At 40.7% G+C, this 24,228-nt stretch overlaps 4 protein-coding genes across 6 annotated transcripts in view; all 4 read left to right on the top strand.

Moving 5' to 3' along the window:
- LOC307164317 (uncharacterized protein) overlaps window positions 1–14,956 on the top strand; it is a 211,222-nt gene extending 196,266 nt beyond the window's left edge. For both annotated transcript variants that reach the window (XM_079881002.1, XM_079881005.1), the window contains one exon: window positions 14,797–14,956. In XM_079881002.1, the coding sequence (XP_079737128.1) occupies window positions 14,797–14,878 (82 nt within the window). In that variant the 3' untranslated portion in view covers window positions 14,879–14,956. The remainder of the gene's footprint in view (window positions 1–14,796) is intronic.
- LOC307164258 (uncharacterized protein) overlaps window positions 1–24,228 on the top strand; it is a 100,474-nt gene that overhangs the window by 19,580 nt on the left and 56,666 nt on the right. The window lies entirely within an intron of this gene.
- On the top strand, window positions 42–19,492 carry LOC307164340 (uncharacterized protein). The gene is made up of 4 exons (XM_079881124.1): window positions 42–236; window positions 1,919–2,198; window positions 16,444–18,121; window positions 18,786–19,492. Exons 2-4 carry the CDS (start codon window positions 2,141–2,143, stop codon window positions 18,850–18,852), a joined length of 1,803 nt encoding a protein of 600 aa, XP_079737250.1. The 5' UTR covers window positions 42–236; window positions 1,919–2,140; the 3' UTR covers window positions 18,853–19,492.
- LOC307164361 (MICAL-like protein 1) overlaps window positions 23,500–24,228 on the top strand; it is a 12,922-nt gene continuing 12,193 nt past the window's right edge. Inside the window, exon 1 of one of the 2 annotated variants that reach the window (XM_079881156.1) lies at window positions 23,500–24,170. In XM_079881156.1, coding sequence (XP_079737282.1) covers window positions 24,028–24,170 — 143 coding nt within the window. In that variant the 5' untranslated portion in view covers window positions 23,500–24,027. The remainder of the gene's footprint in view (window positions 24,171–24,228) is intronic. The other variant, XM_079881157.1, reaches the window with a different exon arrangement.

Raw genomic sequence — 24,228 nt, 5'->3', positions numbered from 1 at the left:
CCCTCAATCTAGTATGTCAGCTGTTACTAGACTCAAGAAGCCTGCTAGCTTTAGCTATTTTTACATCTGTTAGTTAGTACTCATTTATAATCTGTAACAAGTATTCTTTTCATTTGATTATTTTAATAAAGTTTTTTAAAACATTTACTATAATCATCTGACTCAACCTTGGATTATTGAGTACAGTTTTCTTCTGCCTGGATCAGGAAATTCTTTCTGGAAGAAACGCACGAGGGGTGAGCATTCTTTTGATAAAAGAATAACTGCCATGTGTTCTGATTTGATCATAAAGCCTAGTCAAAGAGGCAGCATGTAACAAGGTTGTTATTATATTTCAAAAAAGGTTTAAGAAGTACTAAAAAAGATAGATTTATAATACAGGTAATCAATCTACAGGGTGGGCCATTTATATGGATACACCGTAATAACATGGGAATGGTTGGTGATATTAAAGTCCTGTTTGTGGCACATTAGTATATGTGAGGGGGCACCACCCATCTTGAGGAGTTTGCCCCCTCACATATACTAATGTGCCACAAACAGGACTTTAATATCACCAACCATTCCCATGTTATTACGGTGTATCCATATAAATGGCCCACCCTGTACGTATAATTTTTATAATAGAATATTAACTTGTATAAACTGATCATCTAACTTCTTGAGGACACGACTAAAGGATAGGCTCTTTAGTTACCGCGAGATTATCTCAATAAACTTTGAGTATGGTTTTAAGATAATTGGGAACGGGATTTAATTGTGAATCCATCGCACCGTGACCAGGAAGTAATAAATGTGACTGAAAACATTATATGTAATATGAAGATGGCTCCTTGCGTGCTTTCGTCTTCCTCTTCTCCGTTTTCTTGGCTTTATGGACTTTTCTGGCGTCATTCAACTAAAAGATTGTCCATGAATATTTCAATTTTATCTGTTACTTTTGAGACATGTAAAAAGCCCTGCCCCAACATGACAAAACACTTCAATTACATTCAATGATGTTTATTATAATAATAAAGTTATACTAACTTTTCAGTTACATAATCATACATATGTGTACATAATGTACATGTGGTATAATCACACTTTATGTAAAAATGCACACACATTCTCATGAGATCACGTTGATTCAGATTTGGCGTCATCTGAAGTCCTGTCAAGAGTTGGTCTCTTCACAGGTGTTGGGCATCTCAAGTCTTCATAAGAGGCTGGATCCAGACTGGAGCTGACGTACTCTCTTACCTCATGATGGGCATCCCGAGATAAAACAGAGAAGCAAAAGGAATATAACTAGCTAAACTGCTGTTCGCAACATTAAGCAAAGATAATCATCTAATTGTCATTGTCAAGATTGTCAGTCTCTGTTCAGTTACGTGTTAGAGATCTAATTACCTTAATACAATGAATGTAGTTATCATAAAATCAAACCATGTTTCAGTTCATAGTTGTGTTGCTGTAGTGGTTGAAGATGAGTGGCATTAGTGTTTGTTTGTTGTAGTATTGGTGTTGTCATATTGAGAGAAATAACAGCATCATCTTTCAATAGAGCAGTTTTATAGTCTTTTATCATCTATCCTGACTCAAATAATGTGTTTCTAAAAGCAAACACTCAGAATAAAGTGAGATGATCTGCTGATGATCCTGAATGGCTTGTTGAATGAGTGTTGATAGTCTGAGGCTCATCAATATTAACAGATCTGCTGAAAACACTTTATTTCATGACAATAGTTCCTGTTTTCACCTCATTTATTATGCTGATGTTTTCAGGTCTCCTGTAAATTGACACTTAAAGCTCATTTCATTGGTGTCAATAGACTGAGGGTAATTGTTGGTTTCTATATAGAGATACAGACATAAATGCTTAGATGTGTCATTTAGTATTAAAACAAACTCAGTAACTGATAACTTTGATTTTCAGCTCCTCCTACAGTGGAATTCATCATCAGTGAAGCTCCTCCCACAGCAGTCACATCATCAGTGAAGCCCCTCCCAAAGCAAGCACATCATCAGTGAAGCTCCTCCTACTGTAATTCTCCAATAAATGCTGGAATATTCCCATCAGTAAGTGAAGACGAGCACAGAGCATCAGGAAGAGCTGAAATCTGTAAAGACTGAGTTTATTAAAGAGGACAGTGAGAACATGAGTGATCCAGAACCCTGCAGAATGAAACACACTGAAGATCCTGAAGAACAAAGAGGTTGGTGTTTATTCTTCATTTACTCATGATGCTGAAGAACATTCATGTTAGAAACATTCAAGAACTTCATCAGTTTTAGATAAACAGGTAAACTATGAAATAGAAGAATATTTTCTTTCTTGTTTGTTTACCACAAATAGTCAGTAATGGAGGTTTGAGGAACTGTTATATTGATTGTCAACATCAGGTCCAACTAAATATTTTAGCTGTTTTATTTTACATTTATAACTGGCTCACATTTCTTTGCAACCATGTTATCAAACATTTTGACATTTCTCAATATAGTTTGCTGAGTATTGACACGATTCGATATCGATTGTTTTGGATATACTGTATCAGATAAAGTACATGGCAAATGTTCTCAAGGAAAGAACATCTCTCAAATAATGCTGTAAACTACACATGAAATACACTTAAAATTACATATACTACACTTAAATTACATTCAAGGATGTTTTTTAAATAATAATAAAGTTATACTAACTTTACAATTACATAATCATATTTCTATGGTGGCTGTCAAAAAAGTTCACTGATTTATTCAAACATGCATCAAATATTGAACATTGAAAATTATAAGGAATGTGTAATGTGGTGCATATATTTATCAAAATGCTCCTCTCTAGAATTATTTTTTTCTAGCTGAATAACGAGTTATGGTCACTGAATATGTTTTTTTTTTTAATGATATATTTATCATTTTTATGATATATACAGGGTGAAAAGAAAATAAGTAACCAAACAAATAAATAAATGGGTATAAGTCAAGTCACCTTCATTTATATAGCGCTTTTAACAATATATATTGTTTCAAAGCTGTTTTACAATGGAAATTAAAGTGCCAGAGATTGTTTTTGCTTTATAGCAGCTCTAGAATAAAGTTATTGTCCAGCTAAAGTTAGTTTTGATTGATTCACTTCCATTGCAAAGATCATTAGTTATTAACTTAGGGGCCGCTTATACGACAAGGCTTTGGTCACTTTAAGAAACCAAAAAGAATACAGTTGATAACAGTTACAAATACATCTGACTAAAGTTAATTAGGAACAAACAATCCTTCACTTGATAAAGGTTTGGCCATTTGCTTTGTGAACACTTACACACAGACACACAAATCATGGACATTATTCAAAAAGATTAAATGATCATGAAAAAAGTCACGCTCATATTATTCTCAGTCAAAAATGAGTGCATTGGAAATTAATGAGACACATCTCATCTAGTGGAAGCTCATTTTTGAGATATCAACCTCAAATTTGGTGCAAACTCAAAACTGCTTGTTTAGATTTGTTGATTTTCTCACAGTTTTAGAGTTTTTTTTTTTTTTTTTTTTTTGAAAATACAAATTTCGGTAGCACTTTATTTTAGGGCTCTCACTTTTAACTAGTTGAATATTAGCATGCATATTACTAGGACATTGGCTGTTTATCAGTACTTATAAACCACATATTAATGCCATATTCTGCATGACCTTATTGTACATCCTTTAATCCCACACCATACCTAAACTTAAACGCTAAATAAAACTACCTCACTAACTATTAATAAGAAGAAAATTAGGAGTTTTAGGCAAAAGTTGTAGTTAATAGTGAATGTGTTCCCCCATGCTGAGGTGTTACCCATATTTTACCTAAACATTTGAAATAGTATTCTTTTGTGCATTTTTCATAACAATAAACATAATTTCAAACAATAAACAACTTTTTTTCATTCAGTTTTTTTTTCGATCTTTCATTTTTGATCGCACCAGAGCAGTGGTTCTCAACTCCAGTCCTCGGGACCCGTTGCTCTGCACATTTTGTATGTCTCTCTTATCTGACACACTTAGTTCAGTTCATGGAGTCTCTCTTAACGAGCTGATGATCTGGTTCAGGTGTGTTAAATAAGGGAGACATACAAAATGTGCAGAGCAGCGGGTCCCGAGGACTGGAGTTGAGAACCACTGCACCAGAGGGTTAATACACAGTAAATTCCCCAGTGTTAAAGTAACACAGAAGCAGTGTTAAAGTTAATTAGATAATTAAGTGATTAATTAACTGATGATTGAGCATTAGTGATGAACACCTGCTTTTAACAAGCAGAATCACTGAAGAAAAGAGAAACACAAGAACTACAACTGACCTCCAGCCACAGCCTCAGAGGCTGTGTACACAACACCGTTTTCAACTAAAAACGTAAAATTTAAGTGTTTTGGCCATTTGGGGTGCCTGAAAACACAGACAAGTTTGTGAAAATGGTCTCTGAATATGATAATGTCATTCATGCACATGTGTATTACGTGTTGAGTCTGTTGTGTTTCATCGCCATCTACTGGCCTGGCAGCAGAATACAGGGTTTTTAGTAGTTTTCGCGGATCCGTGTGAATGGGGATCATTTTGACAACGGTGTTGTCTGTGTATGCAGCAGGGGCGTAGCCAGAATTTTATTTTTTGGGGGGCCCATCTTAAAGGGTACATAACATGCACAGTTTCACCTAATCTCATGTTAATCTTGAGTACCTATAGAGTAGTAGTGCATCTTTAAAGGGGGGGTGAAATGCTATTTCATGCATACTGAGTTTTTTACACTGGTAAAGAGTTGGATTCCCATGCTAAACATGGACAAAGTTTCAAAAACTAAGTTGTACGTTTGAAGGAGTATTTTTGTTCCAAAAATACTCCTTCCGGTTTGTCACAAGTTTCGGAAAGTTTTTTTCGAGTATGGCTCTGTCTTACGTAAGATAGAGCGGAATTTCCTTATATGGGTCCTAAGGGCACTTCTCCGGTAAGATCGCGGGCGCTCGCGCAACCGTAGACCAGAGCAAGAGAGTGAAAGCAGTTCGCCATCAAAGCGCCCTGTCCGGCTATAGGGAAGTCAATGTCACCAAAGAAGTGTGTTTTTGGATGCCAGGGCAAGACAACCCTGCACAGATTCCCAAAGAACCCAGCATTAAGGAACCCGTGGATGGAGTTTGTTTTCCTGAGCATAAACGGAGTTGTGTAAGACTGTTGTTCCCTGCATTTCGACGATGATTGTTTTATAAACAAAGCCCAGATCGACGGATTTGCAGATCGTCTAATGCTTAAGGATCGAGCAGTCACAATGATAAAGGTTCTCGGTCGTGCGTTGGAACGGTGAGTAAAACTGTTGAACAAATGTCTCTGTGTGTTGTTAGCTAGGCGGGTAAGCAAAGCTAAGCTTCGCCCACACGGCCCGCCCCCAGCCGCTCGTTTTTTTCCGGAAAGACTCGGTACAGCCTATCTTTCAATTAAAAATATAATAAAACAAAAGACTTTTTGGAGATATGAAGGATGCAATATTACTCTATATGTACTCAAGATTAACAGGAGATTGAGTGAAAATGAGCATTTCACCCGCCCTTTAATATCTCCAAAAAGTGTTTAGTTTTATTATATTTATAAAAGAAAAATACAGCTTTCCGATTCTATCCGGAAAAAGCCGAGGTCCTGGAGGCGGAGCTATAGAGTCAAGCGGTAGTGCTTGATTTCCAGCAAACGACAGAAATCTGATCCAGTTGTACTTACATGAATGGGGTCTTTTATCACTGGGACCGCTCCACGTTTTAATAGCAAACGATTTGCAAATCCAGCGTCGACCTGGGCCTTGTTAATAAAGCATTCATCACTGAAATGACCAGAACACACAACCGCACTTGGTACACTCCGTTGCTGCCCCGGAAAAACAAACTGCATCCACTGTTCCTGTAACACTGGGTTCTTTGGAAAGCTGAACACTGTAAGCTTTCCCTCACATTCAAATACACACTTTTTTGGAGACATTCTTGAACAAATCCTATGCAGCGCTGGCTGCCGATGATTTCCTGTTGAAGCGCGTTGATGTGCGCGGTCTTGCTCTCCTCTGGTCGACGTGTGTGCGGGCGCGCTTTTCCGAGAGAAATGCTCATATAAGGAGTTCCACTCTGGTCTACGTCATTAGATCCACGATCGAAAAAAAACAGCCGAAACTTGTACCAACCCGGAAGTACGATTTTCGGCACAGAAATTCTCCGTTATTCGTCCAAAATATTTTTTTTAAACTTTGCCCATGTTTAGCATGAGAATCCATCTCTTTAACACTGTAAACAACTCTGAATACATGAAACACCATTGTACCCCCCCCCTTTAAAATGAGGGGGCAACTAATATATATATATATATATATATATATATATATATATATATATATATACATATAGCCTAGGCTATAGCAGCCTAGGACATAGCTCGGCGATTATTATCTTTTACATGAAGTAGCCTATGAGGGCGATTATAAAAAGTGTCAATGATGTCATCTTACTCAGCAAATAAGAGTTTGGTTCCAAAACGCGATAAACATAAAAAAAAAAAAAATATATATATATATATATATATAAATATATATATATTAGTTCCCGCAAAAATCTGTATTGTATTCTGGTCGGTGTTGAAAAGTCCATTTTTAATTTTACGTAAAATGCGATATCCACGCAGTCAGCGCACCATTCCACGCACTCTGTAAACCGTAACGGCGGCGCTTTGAATAAACCCAGCATCCTAGTTTTCCTTCTACTTTGTGATCCAGAAAAAAAAATAATAATAATTTTGACGGCATTGGTGACCCTGTGGTGGTTTCTGCGGTGGGGAAGAAACGTAAGCCATCGAAATCTAATAATTTAGGCTATTGAGGAGATTAAGAAGATGAGGCACGCGGGAGGAGGAAAATCTCAACTGTTGCTTGTTCTCACACGACAGCATCAAACTTCTGTCATGCTGACACTTTGACCCAGGGGATCTTTTAAAAAACTTTCAATTGTTTTACTCAAAGTCAACGAAAACCGAGCAGGACCAAGCCATTTTACAGCTGATCGCCGTCAAAAAAGTTCAGGAGGTAGGCTATTTCTTAGCGATGGTGATTTAATGTTGGCTATTTTTAGTCCAGTGCCTGTAGGGCTATACAAGATTAGTATTGACCAAGTTCAGAGGCTGTCATATGTGGATCAACTTTGTTGTGAATTTCAACAGTTAAAATATGAAAAACTTTTATATTGATTCAATGGATTAATTGCATTTTGGAAAAAAATGTGTCATGAATTTATTGCATTTTGGGGGGAAACTAATCCTTTTTTATAATAAATATTTGAAAATAAAAATATGGATTTGAAATTATGTTATTATAACCTAAAATATGCTATGTGAAAGTTTGAAACAAAAAATAGTGGTTTTAATCTTTCCACTCTCTTGGTAAAGAAAACACATTATTTACTCAAAATTAATCATAATGAATTTATCGCGTTTTGAAACCAAACTCTTCATATACAACAGATATAGGCTATACAGTAAATGTGGTCATCACTGGCCTGGTTGTGAAGGCGGTTCATCAATTGCAAACAAGTCATTGCGCATTGTGCCGATCTGAGTCGAAGTCTCACCGCTATTCTGTGATGAAATATGTGCGTTTCTGTCTCCTAGCCGCTTCACTCGCTGTCGTCTTGTAGTAAGCTGAAGCAAACTCAGATGTAGATGGCTTATTTTCTCCTTCTCGCTCATCTTTTCGTGCGTAATATTGTACTTTGCACAACGCTGCCATTCACCGCATGAACTCTCACGCGAAGATGACATCGTAGGTTACGCACAACACGTCAAATCAAGTTTGAAAACAGCAGCATTTTACCGCGCAGTATTTTGATTGATCAGTCTATCAATTAGACTAACACATCAATAATTTCTTATTTTTATTATTTTATTTTAAGCCATCAGAAATCTGAGGGGGCCAGACATATAAATGAGGGGGCCTAGGCCCACCCAGGCCCCCTCGTGGCTACGCCACTGGTATGCAGAAAACTCAAAGGAAAATTGTTTCAGTTTGAAGCATATCGTTGTTGTGTAAACGTATCCTTAGATGAAATACTAATAGAATAAGGAGGATATTCTTCTTGGCAAGGAGAATAATCTTTCTTAAGAGTTGGTAAAAGATCGTACTGTCGTTTCGGTGGACAAACAGATCAGTTGATTGTAAAATTAATTCTGCTACAATTAATTCTGAAAGCTGATCTAAATATTTTATACATACACAATTATAACTTATAATTAATTGTATATATTTCCCTTTTTGAGCTAATTTGCTGGCGTTGTGTGTGCCTCTCTCACACACACACACACACAACTCAAACCTTCAATAAAATAATCATTCATACAATTCAAAAAGGTTTAATCACGGGCTTCATTGCACAGGATATGCGCTGTGAGAACGTCTCAGTTACGTATGTAACCCTCGTTCCCTGAGTAGGGAACGGAGACGTCACGTCGGATGACGACAAATGGGGTTTCGCTTAGAAAGCGTATCACCTTCGAGTATATAAAACGAGCCAATGGCAATGAAATGCCATGGGTCTGCGGAAATTGCATAGCATATCTCCACCCCACGCCGGGGGTATATAAGGAAGTACGCTGGCAACATGCAGATATGTTTCTTCACTGAGGATCCGAGACTGAACTCAGGGGTTCCCAGCGGTACATAGGGCCCTATAAATTCCGTTTTATTTTTTTCCAAATTCCGTTTTATTTTTTCACAAATTCCATTTTTTTCGTTTTAATTTTTGGGAATTCCGTTTTTTTTTACCCTTTACTGTTATTTTAGTTGTAAAAAGAGTGCTTTTAATGTTAATGATTAAAATGTACACAAATACAATAGGAATGACCTTAAATGTATTGAGGTAACAAACAAAATTCTAAAAGGTGTTAAATGTGGTTTGATTTGTTTACATTAGTGAGTGTATTAGGCTAACTAATATGAACCACAAGCAATACATTTGTTACTGTATTTATTAATCTTTGTTCATCTTAGTTGAACAAACAATGAAGAGCTGTATTTGTATTATGTTACTTCACACTGTGCATTAGGCTAACTAATGTTAACGAATACAACTTTTGATTTAAATAATGTAGGCTACTGTAGTAAATGGTGAAATTAACATTAATAAAGATTAATAAATGCTGTAGAAGTACAGTTTATTAATAGTTAATGTTAACTGATCTAGTTAACTAGAGTTTAATAAATGGAACATTATTGTAAAGTGTTACCGATTTTGTTATACACCGAAGCGAGTGTTGGACAGATCAGTTGTTTTAACCATTCATTAAAGTGAATCGGTTCAAAGGAGTCATTAGTTCGCGAATCGGACGTATCATTTGCAGACTTGTACACGTTGTGTGATTATCCCGGCAGTTAGGACATCGCACAAGATTTGTCAACACAGAAAACATTTCATCATTGGATAGGTTTTGTTTAGTTTATTGAAAGTGTTTATGTCAGCTGAATGGGTGGAACACTTTTCAGAGAAGAAGGCAACGTAAAAAAGTTATTGTTTTTTTTGCACAATTCACACCCAGCGATAATTCAGTAAGAAAAAATTGAATGCTCCACGTGAAACTCCGGTCTTCCGATCTTTTACCATCGTGTCAATTCTTTCAGTTATGCGCCCTATCGCAAGCGCAGCAGTCATACATCACTCACTGATCAAATAAGGCTTTGGCGAGACAAAAAGAGAGAGACGCGTGAGTGACAGAGAGACGGAGGGAGAGCAGGTAAAGGAAACACAGCGGAATGAATACGTTGTGTGTTTTATATAGCGTAAACAAAATGTTTTATAACGAAATGCAATATGTGGCGGCCGGTGTTGATTCTGTGACACTTTGCCACAGATTAGTCCATGTGTGGGAAACACTGCACCCAGATTTCCTTCCCCCGGTCTACATTTTCCTCAGACATATGTTTTTCTCCCACACAAAAACAGAATTTTATTCCAAACGTGTAAAATTCCACGAAATTCTGCGTTGACACTAGATTCCGCGTTAATTTGCCAATTCCACGATTCCGTCCGTGATTGCGGAAATTATAGGGCCTTAGGTACAGCTGAAGTGACAGGGAGACGTAACGTTTCCGTTCCCTTCTCAGGGAACGAGGGTTACATGCATAACCGAGACGTTCCCTTTCGTGGTCACTCCGAGTTACTTCGGATGACGACGAATGGGGTCCCCAATCACGCCACCTCGGCTGTCTTCCAGTGCCCTGCATAAGTCTGAGCTCCCTGTCGTGAGACTAGCACGGACGAAGGAGTCCTACTTAACACAGGAATACCAAGGTATACTGGGAAGCATATCTCAGCGGAAATATGCTATCATGCCCAACCGAAGGGGGGGACTTGGAATACACATATGACTCAAAGGGCTGCATATGGAGAATCACTGGGGTGTCCAGCCGCAGGTGGAATATTTCAACCCCAGGGGTGGCAAGGTGGCTTGCCGAGGGAAAGACACATGCTCAGAGAGACTTACAGTGGAAATACACATGTGGGGGTCGCCCAGAGGGGGAACCATGCACATGGAGGCACCTAGCCAAGCATGAAAGCTGCCAGTGGCATAACTCTGGCGTTGACATCGACAGTGCTGGAGGAACTCTGCAGAGAGGCTTACCTGAGGAGAATATCGCACGTATCCCGTCTATGGAGAGGAATGACGAGCAAGCGAAGACAACTGAGCAGAATCTAGTACCGGCTAGTTGAAGCGAGTACATGAGAAGAAACTGGCTCCATTCGGAGATTATAGAATCTCGCGAATGTGTTAGGTGTCGCCCAGCCTGCAGCTCTGCAGATGTCTGTTAGCGAGGCGCCATGCGCTAGAGCCCAAGAGGATGCCACACTCCGAGTGGAGTGGGCCGTCTCACCAAGGGGGCATGGTCGACCTTGCTGCTGGTATGCGAAAGCAATGGCGTCCACTATCCAGTGAGACAACCTTTGCTTGGAGAGAGCCTTTCCCCTTCAGCTTCCCACCATAACAGACAAAGAGCTGGTCTTGAAGGTCCTGAAACACTGTGTTCTGTCTACGTAAGCACGGAGGGCGCGTACTGGACAGAGCAGTGCCAAGGCTGGGTCTGCCTCCTCCAAGGGCAGCGCTTGCAGGTTCACCACCTGGTCTCGAAAGGGTGTGGTGGGAACCTTGGGCACATGTCCAGGCCGGGGTCTCAGGATCACGGGAGAGTTAGCCGTCCCGAATTCCAGGCACGCTTCGTCAATCGAAAATGCCTGCAGGTCCCCTACCCTCTTGATGGAGGCCAATACAACCAGGAGCGCTATCTCCATAGACAGGAACTTAAGCTCCACTGATTGCAGAGGCTCAAAGGGAGCACACTGCATGGCAGTTAAAACCACTGAGAGATCCCAAGAGGGTACGAGGGGAGGACGAGGAGGATTCAGTCTCCTCGCTCCCCTCAGGAACCTGATGATCAGGTCGTGCTTTCCCAGAGACTTACCATCAACTTCGTCGGGATGTGCGGCAATAGCGGCCCTCGGTCAGGGAATAAAACAGGTCGCAGTGGGTCGAGTCGTGGGAGGCAAACAGGTCTACCTGTGCGTCCCCGAACTGATCCCAAATCAGCTGAACCGACTGGGGATGTAGTCTCCATTCTCCAGCGAGAGGCCGAAGCCGAGAAAGCTTGTCGGCTGCAAGGTTCAGGTCTCCTGGGATATAAATGGATCGAAGCGACCTCAGATGCTTCTGAGTCCATAAGAGGAGGTGGCTAGCGAGTTGCGACATACGGGGGGAATGTAGACCACCTTGATGGTTTATGTACGCTACTGTCGCGGTATTGTCTGATCGGACTAGTACGTGCTGGCCCCTGAGCAATGCACGGAAGCAGTGCAGGGCGAGGCGTACAGCCAGCAACTCAAGGCAATTGATATACCAAAGGCGCTGGGGTCCTGTCCAGGAGCCCGCGGCAGCATGTCCATTGCACATGGCGCTCCAGCCCGTGGTGGAGGAATCTGTTAAAACAACAACATGCAGAGAAACTTGTTCTAAGGGCACTCCGGCCCGTAGAAAACTGAGGTTCGTCCACGGGGTGAAGGTCTGACGGCAGGCCGGAGTCACTGGGACTTGGAGCATGCCGTGTTGCCATGCCCACCCCGGGACTCGATCGCGAAGCCAAAGCTAAAGCGGTCTCATATGATGCAATACGAGCGGTGTTACTGCGGCTGTGGATGCCATATGCCCCAGGAGCCTCTGAAACAGTTTCAGTGGAACCGCACTCTTGTCTTCGAATGGGAGAACCGTGTACTGGTATGCCCGCCCCTCGAAAGCAAACCGAAGAAACGGTCTGTGTCGAGGTAAAATGGAGACATGGAAGTAGGCGTCCTTCAGGAACCTTTGCTGCAAACCAATCCTGCGGCCGCACACACTGGAGGATGTGTTTGGCCGTGAGCATCTTGAACGGCAGCCTGTGAAGGGAGTGGGTCAAGACGCGCAGGTCGAGGTTTGGCCGTAACCCACCAGACTTCTTCGGTACAATGAAGTAAGGGCTATAGAAGCCGGACTTCATTTCGGCTGGAGGGACAATCTCGATCCCAGAGGAGGCCAGGGGAGGACCAGCGTCCCACGAGGGCGTGCTCTGACAGGGGTCTGGCGACAGAGGGTGATGAGAGGAGCGTGGCGCGTGCTGTCATCCGAGAACGCGGTGACAGAGGGGGATAATAGTGGTGGGACCCGAGGGCGGCGCACACTATGGCCCGAGAACTCTGTGGGCTCAGGGTTGTGTGAATCAGTACTTTCTTTAACCACATTAGGGTATTGGTCGTCGTGGGACGAGCAGCGGGGAGTGGAGAACAAAAGATTCTTCCCCGGCCCTCCACCTGTGGAAGGAGTGGCCCTGCTACCATCTCCTCTGAAGAACTGATCATCAACCCTGAGCAGCCCATCTCAGGGGCGGCGCTTAGCCTGGCGTTTAGCGGGGAGCGGGGCCGGAGAGGGCTGTGGCGCCTTCCTGCGGCTTCCTCCACGACGCGGCCCGGGTGGAGGCTGCTGCTGGGGCCGTGCGGGAGGGTGCCCATGGTGGCGAGCAGGCTGAGGATTCTGTGCCGACAGCTGGGTGGAGGCAGCAGTGGGCAGTCGGGGCAGAATATGCTTAATCGCCTCAGTCTGCCTCTGAGCGGTCGAGAACTGTTGGGCAAAGTCCTCGACCGCACCGCTGAAGAGGCCGGCCTGGGATATGGGGGTGTCGAGCAGACGAGTCAGCCAGGTTCAGCCAGAGATGTCTCTCCTGGACCACAGCTGTGGACATCACCTGACTCAGAGAGCGTGCCGTCACCTTCGTCGGTGGCGGCACATAGCTCATCAAAGAGCCTTGGGTCAGTTCTGCCCTCGTGCATGTCCTTGAGCATCTGGGCCTGATAGACCTGTAAGATGGCCATGGCATGCAAAGACTTCGCCACGAGAGTGGACGAAAACCTACAGGCTTTGGATGGGTGCTTAGGGTCACCACGAGAGGAAGCGCTTGTCGGACACAGCTGCATCGCGACAGAACTTTCCACCGGGGGAATCCCAGTGTACCCACGGGCAGCGACCTCATCGAGGGAAGGAAAGGCGGAGGAAGTCGACGAGCGATCGCGGGAAGACAATGGTGTCTTCCAGGACCTCGCGACTTCCTCATGCACGTCCGGGAAGAAAGGTATTGGGGTTGTACGGCGACGAGGGTCAGCGGCCGCACCCAAAAACCAATCGTCCAACCGCGAGCGCACTGGGTCGGGTGGTGGGGACCACTCGAGTCCAATGGCCGCGGCTGCCCGGGAAAGCATGGCCGTCATTTCGGGATCCGACTCGGGCAATGCTGGCACGCCTGAAGGTGGCAGCACAGCCGAATCATCACTTCCCAATGACTCCTGCCTGCCTTGTGATGCAGTGATCGACATTGCATCCTCATCTGGAGCGCCAAACGAGATCCGCGGGCCGCGGGGCCTCCGTAGAGGGAATTCGTTTTATATACTCGAAAGTGATAGGCTTTCTAAGCGAAACCCCATTCGTCATCATCCGACGTAACTCGGAGTGACCACGAAAGGGAAACACACTTTCCTTGATGATGCGCTTCCAGTGTGTGTTCTCCCCTGACGGTATTTTCTTTAAAAATGCTCTACGAAGGCATCATTTATGTCGTTGGGAATGCAGTGCGATTATATATTAAAAATATGAAACTCAATTACAGAAGGCTGCTTTCGATTTCAAATACTAACGTACTTTTTGTGAAGAGTGATCATCTCTGTGTAAGCGGTTAAATGTTCTTGCATTTCAAAATGCTTTCATGATGTAAAATGAATGTAAACACAGTCAGTTATGTCTTTAAGCCGGGATTAAAGCTACACTGTGTGATATTTTCCCCCATCTAGTGGTGAATTTGTATATGACTACCCAGTGAATATTAGTTTCTGTTCCTTTCGATTCTGAGTGCGTTATAATAACTCCTACGGTGGCCGTATTATTCCAAGATTAACATGGCTTCCGGTTCGACTTTTTCACCATTGACACGAGGAAAAGTAACGCAAGTTATACTAGAGGTCGTTTTGGCGTTATGCACAACCATAAAACTTCGAATTTACACAAATAGGCTGAATTACCTGTCGAGAAGAAAGCAGGAAACTTCGGCGTCCGTTTTAAAATCTGTGCTCCTCATGAGCTCTTTCCATTTGGGAAAAGTTACTCCAGTATTGACTTTGGTCTTGCTGATTTGCCTGTCGCGTTGACGTTTTAATTCTCTCTTTCGCTTCCTTGGCGACTCTGATACATGTCCTCGAAAATAGGCGTGATCCTCCATCAGCAATCTTTCAAATCTGCCGGCATTCACGAGTAATCTCCCCCTCGCATTCGTCACGTTGTCACTGAGTGTAAACGCGAAAGGCGAAGCTTGAATTTACAGGTATGTCCCTCTTTGGCGAATGTATTTTCAAGATGGAGTCGCAACATGGCTGCCTTCATTCGAACCCCTCACCCGTATGTACTTTCAATGGCAGATTATAAACTTACGAGAATACATTATTACTTGAAAGAAGTAAATATACATTGAGCACATACATTTTTGAAAGAACTAAATAGATAAAAAACTATATAAATACTGTTCGTTTTCTCAGACAAACCGCTCGTTTCGTGTCTTAGGCCATCAATGTGCACTAACGATGGGGAATTGTTTAATTTGGACTTTTATCTGCATGCTCTTGGAGTCAGTATCCATATGCCTGCATTATATGACTGACAGACAAGAACGGATTGACCTAAAAATATCAAAATTGAAACTACTGCAGAGACAAAGACACCTACATCTTGGATGCACTTCAGGTAAGCTAAAATGAACTATCCCTTTAAAACAATGGTCCAGATCACAAGTAGTCCTTGAAGAGTGACTAGGTAACACTTGAGTAAGTAGTGATGAATTTTATGACGACGTTGAAGGTAAAAAAAAAGATAATTGCTAACTTCTCTGACACGATAATGTTGTGATTAGTAATTAATTAGTAATTCTTTATAAGTTGTCATAATTACTTATTAGTTCTTAATGATGCCAATATCATTCAGTAATTATTGATTACCTATTAAGGATCTATCTTAGTCCTAAATTTGATATTACTTACTGATTAGTTAATATTGTTTCCATATTAGTTAATAGTAGTTGCTGAAGTGTTAATGTAGAATTACTCATTAGTCCTTCATTACTTCCTGCATAGTTACTTATTAATGACGGACCATTATTATAAAGTGTTATCAAATATTTTTATTTCAAAATAGATCTGTGTTATTTTGAATGTAGCCTAATAAACAACAGCTCTTGAATTAAAATGTTATGGCACTGTTATATACTGTATGTTTAATGTGTTTATTACATTAGATAATTGTGTCATTGATCAAATATTTTTAATAGTTCTCTTGACAGAAACATGGGATTTGTGCCTATAATGTTTTAAAAGTAATAATTGGAAGATCTATGTTCCCCATTCATGGAGATTTTCAGGGACGTGCATAATTAATTTATAAAATATTTTAGGGCTCAGTTTATGTCCTTTGACTTTATAATCATATTTCTCTTTGAATTTGGATGTTGTCACGCGTTGGATGAAGCGGGGAAGAATGCAGGATCTTAATTCAGCAGAATTTATTTAAACAAACTCTAATACTCACAAACTGGATCAAAAGAAACATGAACAGAACAACCAAACATATAGCAACGACTACAGACAAGGAACAGACTGAAACACATTGCTTAAATACACAGAACAGAAGACTGGAAAGCGAGACACAGCTGGGACAAATTAACTCATAACTAATTAACAAGACGGGGATTAAATCACAGAGACACGTGGGCAAACTGGGTGTCACAGGCAAACATAACATGAACACAGACTCTAAACGTGACAGACGTACTGGAAATGCAATTAAACTTTTTTCTTTAATTTCAGAGCTAATGGAAGAGAGCAAGGAGAGTGAAGAACTGAGTGAAGTGGAGGAGGAGAGTGAAGAACTGAGTGAAGTGGAGGAGGAGAGTGAAGAACTGAGTGAAGTGGAGGAGGAGAGTGAAGAACTGAGTGAAGTGGAGGAGGAACATCATGTCAAATCTGGAGAAAAACATTTGAGTCGCTCAAAGACTAAAAAGACATTTTTAAAGAAAAGAAGAGCCAAGAAATCTTTCACCTGCACTCTGTGTGGAAATAGTTTAACAAGCAAACGTATTCTTGAGAATCACATGAGAATTCACACTGGAGAGAAGCCGTTCTCATGTGATCAGTGTAAGAAGAGATTCACAAGCAAACAAAGTCTTGAGCGTCACATGAGAATCCACACTGGAGAGAAGCCGTTCACATGTGATGAGTGTGGAAAATCATTTTTTAGGTCATTAAGCCTAAAGAGACACCTGACAGTTCATACGAAGGAGAAGCCACATTCATGTTCTGTGTGTGGAAAGTGTTTTTCACTGCCGTATAGTTTAAAATTACACCAGAAAATACACACTGGTGTGAGAGAGTACATGTGCTTTGAGTGTGAGAAGACTTTTATGACAGCGAAATGTTTAAAACTGCACCAGAGGATTCACACTGGAGAAAAACCTTACAAGTGTTCACACTGTGACAAGAGATTCAGTCGATCATCATCTCTGAACTTACATGAGAAGATCCACAGCGGAGAAAAACCTTACAAGTGTTCACACTGTGACAAGAGATTCAGTGTGTCATCATCTCTGAAATCACATGAGAAGATCCACAGCGGAGAGAAGCCGCACACGTGTGATCAGTGTGGAAAGAGTTTCACACACAAACAAAGTCTTGGGATTCACATGAGAGTTCACACTGGAGAGAAGCCGTTCACATGCAATCAATGTGGGAAGATATTCGGCCACTCAGGACACCTTAAAAATCACATGAGGATCCACACTGGAGAGAAGCCGTTCACATGTGATCAGTGCGGCAAAACATTTGCCCGGGCATCACACCTGAAGTCACACCTGACAGTTCATATGAAGGAGAAGCCACATTCATGTTCTGTGTGTGGAAAGAGTTTTTCATGGCTGCAAACTTTACATGCACATGAGAGAACTCATACTGGTGTGAGAGAGTACATGTGCTTTGAGTGTGAGAAGACTTTTACTACAGCTCAACATTTAAAACAGCATCAGAGGATCCACACTGGAGAAAAACCTTACAAGTGTTCACACTGTGACAAGAGATTCAGCCAGTCAATACATCTGAAAAGACATGAGAGGGTCCACACTGGAGAAAAACCTTACAAGTGTTCACACTGTGACAAGAGAATCAGTCGGTCATCATCTCTGAAATCACATGAGAGGATCCACACTGGAGAAAAACCTTACAAGTGTTCACACTGTGACAAGAGATTCAGTGATTCATCAACTCTAAAAAAACATGAGAAGATCCACAGCGGAGAAAAACCTTACAAGTGTTCACACTGTGACAAGAGATTCAGTCAGTCATCATCTCTGAAAACACATGAGAGGATCCACAGCAGAGAGAAGCTGCACACGTGTGATCAGTGTGGAAAGAGTTTCTTTATTAGAAGTCACCTGAAGATACACATGAAGATCCATACAGTGGAGAAACCACATCGCCACAGTCTGAGATCACGGTAAGAAGTTCATCTTTATGTGCTGAGAAACAAAATCTCTTCTGTGTAAGTTAGTCACAGTCAAATCTCCACCTATAGTTGGCGCTGTTTCACTGTGGCTGCTGTTGAATCATCCAGGTTGTGAATGAGGCCGACACCTGATGTGATTGTAAAGCGCTTGGTGTGTACAGTAGTAAATAGTAGCGTTATATAGCGTTCTGACAGTAGGTGGCGCTCATGTCAAAACAAGCAGAAATAAAGCAATATACATAGCAGCACTGTGCAACTTTCTCTTTCTGACACTGCTTATTATGGTGAAGATAAAACGTCAAACAGTATTTTCATGTTTTTGTAGTTGCTCTGTTGCTTATCAAGAATACAGAGACGAGAAGCTTCCAGATTCTTCCTCTGTTAATGTTTGAAAGGCGTTGAAAATGATGTGATTGCTTACAGATTACATGTCAAGTATGCGCCATCTAAAGTTTCATGACCAAACTAGTGATTTATAACACAAATCATCTTCATGATATTAAAATAGATCATAATTGTGCACAGCAGTTGATGACCAGATATGATGGGGTTGAAATGACTATTAAACTCATCAGTGATCTTGACTTTGAGCTTCACTTTTCATTTCACATTTGTCTCTCATTTGAAATCTCACTTGATTTAATGTTTCTTTTAGACCTGATGGACGTGAACAAGAAAGGAAAAACAGAAGCCAAAAAATCGGTCTCCTGCCCTCAGTGTAAAAAACGCTTCACATGTAAATCAAGTCTGAAGATTCACATGAGAGTTCACACTGGGAAGAAGCGGCTCAGGCTTTCTCTCTGAAATCACATCATCTCATTCTGAAGAAAGACCATTTAACTGTGATCAGTGTGGTAAACAGTTTCATTGGGCATCAGTCCTGAGGAAACACTTGAAGATTCACACAAAGGAGAATATTCATTAGTAATATTACAGCAGAAAAGACACGGCGGTGTGTGTTTCAGTGCTGGAAGGCCTTTACTACGAATGATAGAAAGAGGTGAACTGAAAGAGCATCAGAAAATTCACCCTGTAAAAACCTTTGGAGGCAAAGTTCAGGAGCTGAAGAAGAGGCCTTAACACTTTTAATAGAGACATGAATCTGACATAAATGTTTAACTCGTTCTTCATTGTTTTTCATTAGAACATCTAGTTTCTCTTTCACTTCTACTCTTCCATGGAAACGCAAGATATACTTTCATGTATCTTTGAAACTGGACTCTTCTCTTCTTCTCTTGAGATGCTTTGGCTCTTATAAGTCAGTAAAGAGAGAGATGTCTAATTCGCTTTCACTTTTTCTTGATGTTTGTATTTGCTTCATGTAATATTGATTAAACTCTTTACTCATTTTTTCAACATCTTATTATTGTCATTTTGTAATTTTCTGCTGATTCTGCTTGAATTAAGAGCAATTTCTTCATTTTAGTTCTGAAATTCATGAAGTATCCTGATATGATTGCTTTTTGAGCTTACCGTGTTTTAAACTTCTCAACAGAGCTTTTAAATGCTAAACTAAATTAAATTTCACTGCACACATGACTGACATTGAATGAGATTGCTGTCTGTCTACATTATTAACAGTTTCACCCTTGATATCCAGTATCATATATACATTTCAAAGAGTTTGTTTGAGTCAGTTTGATGTTTCATTCACACCATCAGGCTCCATGAAGTCAGAACAATTGTCCATTCACCCACAGCAGTGTTTAATAATAACTTTAATTTATATAGCGATTTTCACAGAACCCAAGGACGCTTAACAAACAACAAGAGAAGGGGGAGGAGGATAAGAGGAGAGAGGTGTGAAGCCAGGGGAGCTAAAGCATATAGGTCTCATTGAAGAGATGTGTTTTAAGCTGGTTTTTAAAGGTTATTAGAGAGGAGGCATAGGGGATGGCAAGAGGAAGCTTGTTCCAGAGTGACGGTGCACCAACACAGAAGGCTCTATCACCAAATGTCCAGAGCCTGGACTTAGGGACAGTGAGCAGGTCCTTGTCAGAGGACCGCAGGGACCGTGACTGAGTGTAGGGATGGAGTAGATCAGTAATGTACTGGGGTGCAAGTCCAAGGAAAGATTTGTATGTCAGGAGGAGGATTTTATATTTGATCCAGGACTTAACTGGCAGCCAGTGAACCTTCTTCAGGATGGGAGTAATGTGAAGTCCAAGTTTTGTGTGGGTGAGCATCCTAGCCGCAGAGTGCTGTACATACAGGAGTCTGTCAGTAGCCTTGCTGGGCAGACCGAACAGGATACCGTTACAATAGTCAAGTCGGTAGGTGATGGAGTGCAGCATGAGGGTCTCAGCTACAGAGTTGGAGAGGCACTGTCGGAGTCTGGAGATGTTCTTAAGATGGTAAAAGTGTTTTTGATGTGTTGTTGGAAGGAGAGAGTGGAGTCCATGATGACGCCCAGGTTGCGTACTTGAGGAGATGCAGAGATTGAGCAGCCATCCACATCCAGTATGATGTCATCAACATTTTTAAGAAGTGACAGCGGGGCAAACACCATGAGTTCTGTTTTGTCTTTGTTGAGTTTGAGAAGGTTACTGTCCAGTCAGTGCGTTATGTCCTTCAGGCAGTTGATAAGTGGCACTGGTGGAAGAGGAGTAGAAGGCTTAGTACTGATGTAGAGCTGGGTGTCATCACCATAGCAGTGAAAGTGTAATCCATGTTTCCGGCAGGGTTATTATAGTTTAGCATTTTTCATTCGTTTTTTTTTTTTTTTTTTTTTTTTTGACTTTTTGACTTTTTGTTTTCAAATTCAGTTTAGTTTTAATTAGTTTTTAAAGTGGGTTTGCTAGTTTAGTTTAGTTTTTAGTTTTTTGAAAATGCTTAGTTTTAGTTTAGTTTTTATTAGTTTTAGTGTTAGTTTTAGTCTTTTTTTGTAATTTGGGTTATTTGTCAGAGGCAAGATTCAAAAAGGTCAGAAAAAGTATTGTGTAATAATAACTCAACAAAAACATCATACAATTTTAGAAAATATGAATTCAACAATAACACCAGTAGGCCTACATAAAATCTACATATGGGCACAAATATACACAGCAAAATCCCCAGTGTTAAATTAACACTCAGTTTTTATATGAGTCCACACTCAGAGTGTTATAAGTAACACTGAATCAGTGTTAAAGTTAATGAGATAATTAGGTGATTAATTGAGTGATGATTGAGCATTATTGAAGACACCTGATGTTAACAAGCAGAATCACTGAAGGAGAAAATCGTAATTGGTATGTTACCATTACGGTGATCAGTGTTTGCTTTAGTTGGGCTCTTGACCCTGAAGTCGTTAACTTTAGATTTTGTTTGGCTGCTGTACCTGAGTTATAACAATCAGATGAACAAAGAGAAAATGCGAAATTATGGTGTTAGTTGTGTTTTAAAATAATCATTATTTCACAACCAAATAACCTGAATCCCTGAACTCACATTTTTTAATTTCTGAATTAGATCTACTATATTAATTATAACAGCACTGTCCTTGAAAAGCAAAGTATTTTTAACTTTTGCAATGTAATCCAAATCATTTCTTAAAGTTGTTCACATCCAAAAACTTTTTTTTTTTAACACAGACATCAATAATCAGCCTGTGAATCTCAACAATGGTGACAATTATAAAGCATGTTGCAGTGCATTCTGGGTGCCACCAATCATAACTCATTCATGGCTCCCATCATGCATTGTGGACGTGGTATGAATAAATAATGAGCTTATGATCAGAGGTGATCTGTTTGTCACCATTGCTGAGATTCATACGCTAATTCTTGAAGTCTGTGTGTGCCTGCCTGAGATGCCTTTTATGAAGTTTTTTTTTTTTTTTTTTTTTTTGTAACTGATTTTATCATTTGTATTTCATTGAAAAGGTTAAAATGGCATGCTCTACAAGGACAGTGTTGCTATAATTATAAGGTAAATTTAACTTGGAAATTAAGCTCTCAATGAGTTCAGTGATTCAGGCCATTAATGACTGTTTAAACATAACCAACACCATCAGATCACCTTTTCTCTTTGTTCATCTGGCTGTTATAACTGAATTGCAACAACCAAACAAAACCTAAAGTTAATAAAGTAAGGGTCAAGAGCCCAACTAAAGTAAACACGGATCACCATAATGGTGACCCTTTTACATTAATTTTCTCCTTCAGTGATTCTGCTTGTTAATATCAGGTGTCTTCAATAATGTTCAATCATCACTCAATTAATCACTTAATTATCTCATTAACTTTAACACTGCTTCAGTGTTACTTATAACACTCTGAGTGTGGACTCATATAAACACTGAGAGTTAGGGATGCACCGATGCATCGGCTGAACATCGGTAACGGGCGATATTTGCCTCGTTAACTGCCATCGGGAAATAAAAATGACATTCGCCGATGTCACATGGGCGTCAGTTTAGTTTGAAATGTGCTGGGGACAGAGACGCATTCGGAAGTGCATTTTCAGAAGTGCTGGGTACAATGACACATTCATTTTTTTCTCTCTTTCGTGCAGGTTATGTTTTGAAAGACGATGTCCTGTAGCTCAGGCACGGCCCCAGGCCCACCCAAAACTTTTAAACACCATTTAAAAAAACTGGTTATATTTTGATGTTCCAATTATTTTGACATGTATGAAATAATAAATCATGATTTTTTTTATTTATTAATGAGAGATTCTATGATGTTTCGCTGGAGATCTCAGCTGAGTGACGCTGAGATAACAGTAATATTAATAGTTCATCAGAAACATTGAGACAAGCTCCAAACAATGATCATATCAAACATGACTGAATGGTGGAGTGTCTACATCATTATTTCTGGCTCAGTTCCTCATCCTGATGCCTGACCTTAGTAAATGTGTTCATGTTTTCACAGAGCTTTGACAGTCATGCATGATTAAATGTGTTTTGATCTTCTCAGTGACAGTCAGTCTTTTGTAGTGTATTTTCACACACAGTGTGGAAACATGCCTGTGTTTGTTTACATGCTCTTTAAGATAGATTCAGTTGATCTGTCATTTCGAGTTTATCCCTTTGCTCAAAGACACTTTTCATGAGAAGTGAGTTTGAACAAATGGTCAGAATTGTAATTTTTCTTTCTTTAACAGCCGTCCATTGAATCATGTTTGAATCTGTTTGTATATCTGTATGATCTCTGTTACTGCATTCAAATCTTTAAATTACAGTTTATTCATTGGCTGAGAATCAAACCCGAAGACTTCAGCATTGCTATGTTATCTATGTTATGTTAAGTTAATATAATATTTCTGTAAATTCTGTGTATCTGATATGATCCAGCAGGTGGCGTGTTATTTATGTGAAAACTCCCTGCATCAGGTGTGTGTGTGTGTGTGTGTGTGTGTGTGTGTGTGTGTGTGTGTGTGTGTGTGTGTGTGTGTGTGTGTGTGTGTGTCGCGCATGCGCACTGCTGCCCTCTCGGGTTTTGCGCTCCTCTACCACAACCTGAAAGGAAATGTATCTTATCGGACTTCAGGCTCGTGCAGCAGGAGTGTGTTTGTGTTTGTAGAGTGTGTTTTTTAGACGTGTTGTGATGAAGTGTTTCTTTAGAAGTATGTTATGAATTCATCTGTCGGATTTACAGCGCAAGTGTTTGGATCTGTATGTTTATTTACTTCAGTTTGATCTAATCACCGTTAACCCGGAGCAATCGACACTGAAAACAGAAACGCGAATCCTGAACGTGTTTGATCTCTGGTGGAGTTGTTTAACGTTACTTCTATAAAAAAGTTTTTGCAGATGTGTGAAGGGACCGGAGCTGGAATGTAAACCCGAGACCGGTGAACAGAGACATGATTCCTCTTTTGATCGGTGTCTCTATTTCTGTCTGAAGAGCGCGTCCCCGCGTCAATGATGCTTTACCCGGACAGACTGAAGTAAAGAAGTGTGTTTCCCGGTCATGTGTTCAGTGAGAGCTCTCCAGGACTGGTGTCGAGATGTTTGTGAAGGTTATTCTGATGTTCAGATCACAGATATGAGCTCCTCATTCACAGATGGACTAGCTTTCTGTGCGATCATCCATAAACACAGACCCGAGATACTGTAAGCATGAGTTTAATATGATCTACTGTAAGAATTATGAGTGTAATATGATTTGATC

The sequence above is a fragment of the Squalius cephalus genome, assembly GCF_949319135.1.
Source record: "Squalius cephalus genome assembly, chromosome: 1".
NCBI lineage: Eukaryota > Metazoa > Chordata > Actinopteri > Cypriniformes > Leuciscidae > Squalius > Squalius cephalus.
Note: the sequence above shows the minus strand (reverse complement) of the source record. Positions and strands in the feature narration are given on the sequence as shown.

What these genes read in the sequence shown, in the direction of transcription:
- LOC307164340 (XM_079881124.1), top strand. Translation starts at nt 2,141, where the DNA reads ATGAGTGATCCAGAACCCTGCAGAATGAAACACACTGAAGATCCTGAA. An exon ending in AGATCCTGAAGAACAAAGAG is followed by an intron (nt 2,199 to 16,443) that starts GTTGGTGTTTAT and finishes CTTTAATTTCAG; the next exon opens with AGCTAATGGAAGAGAGCAAG. An exon ending in CGCCACAGTCTGAGATCACG is followed by an intron (nt 18,122 to 18,785) that starts GTAAGAAGTTCA and finishes TGTTTCTTTTAG; the next exon opens with ACCTGATGGACGTGAACAAG.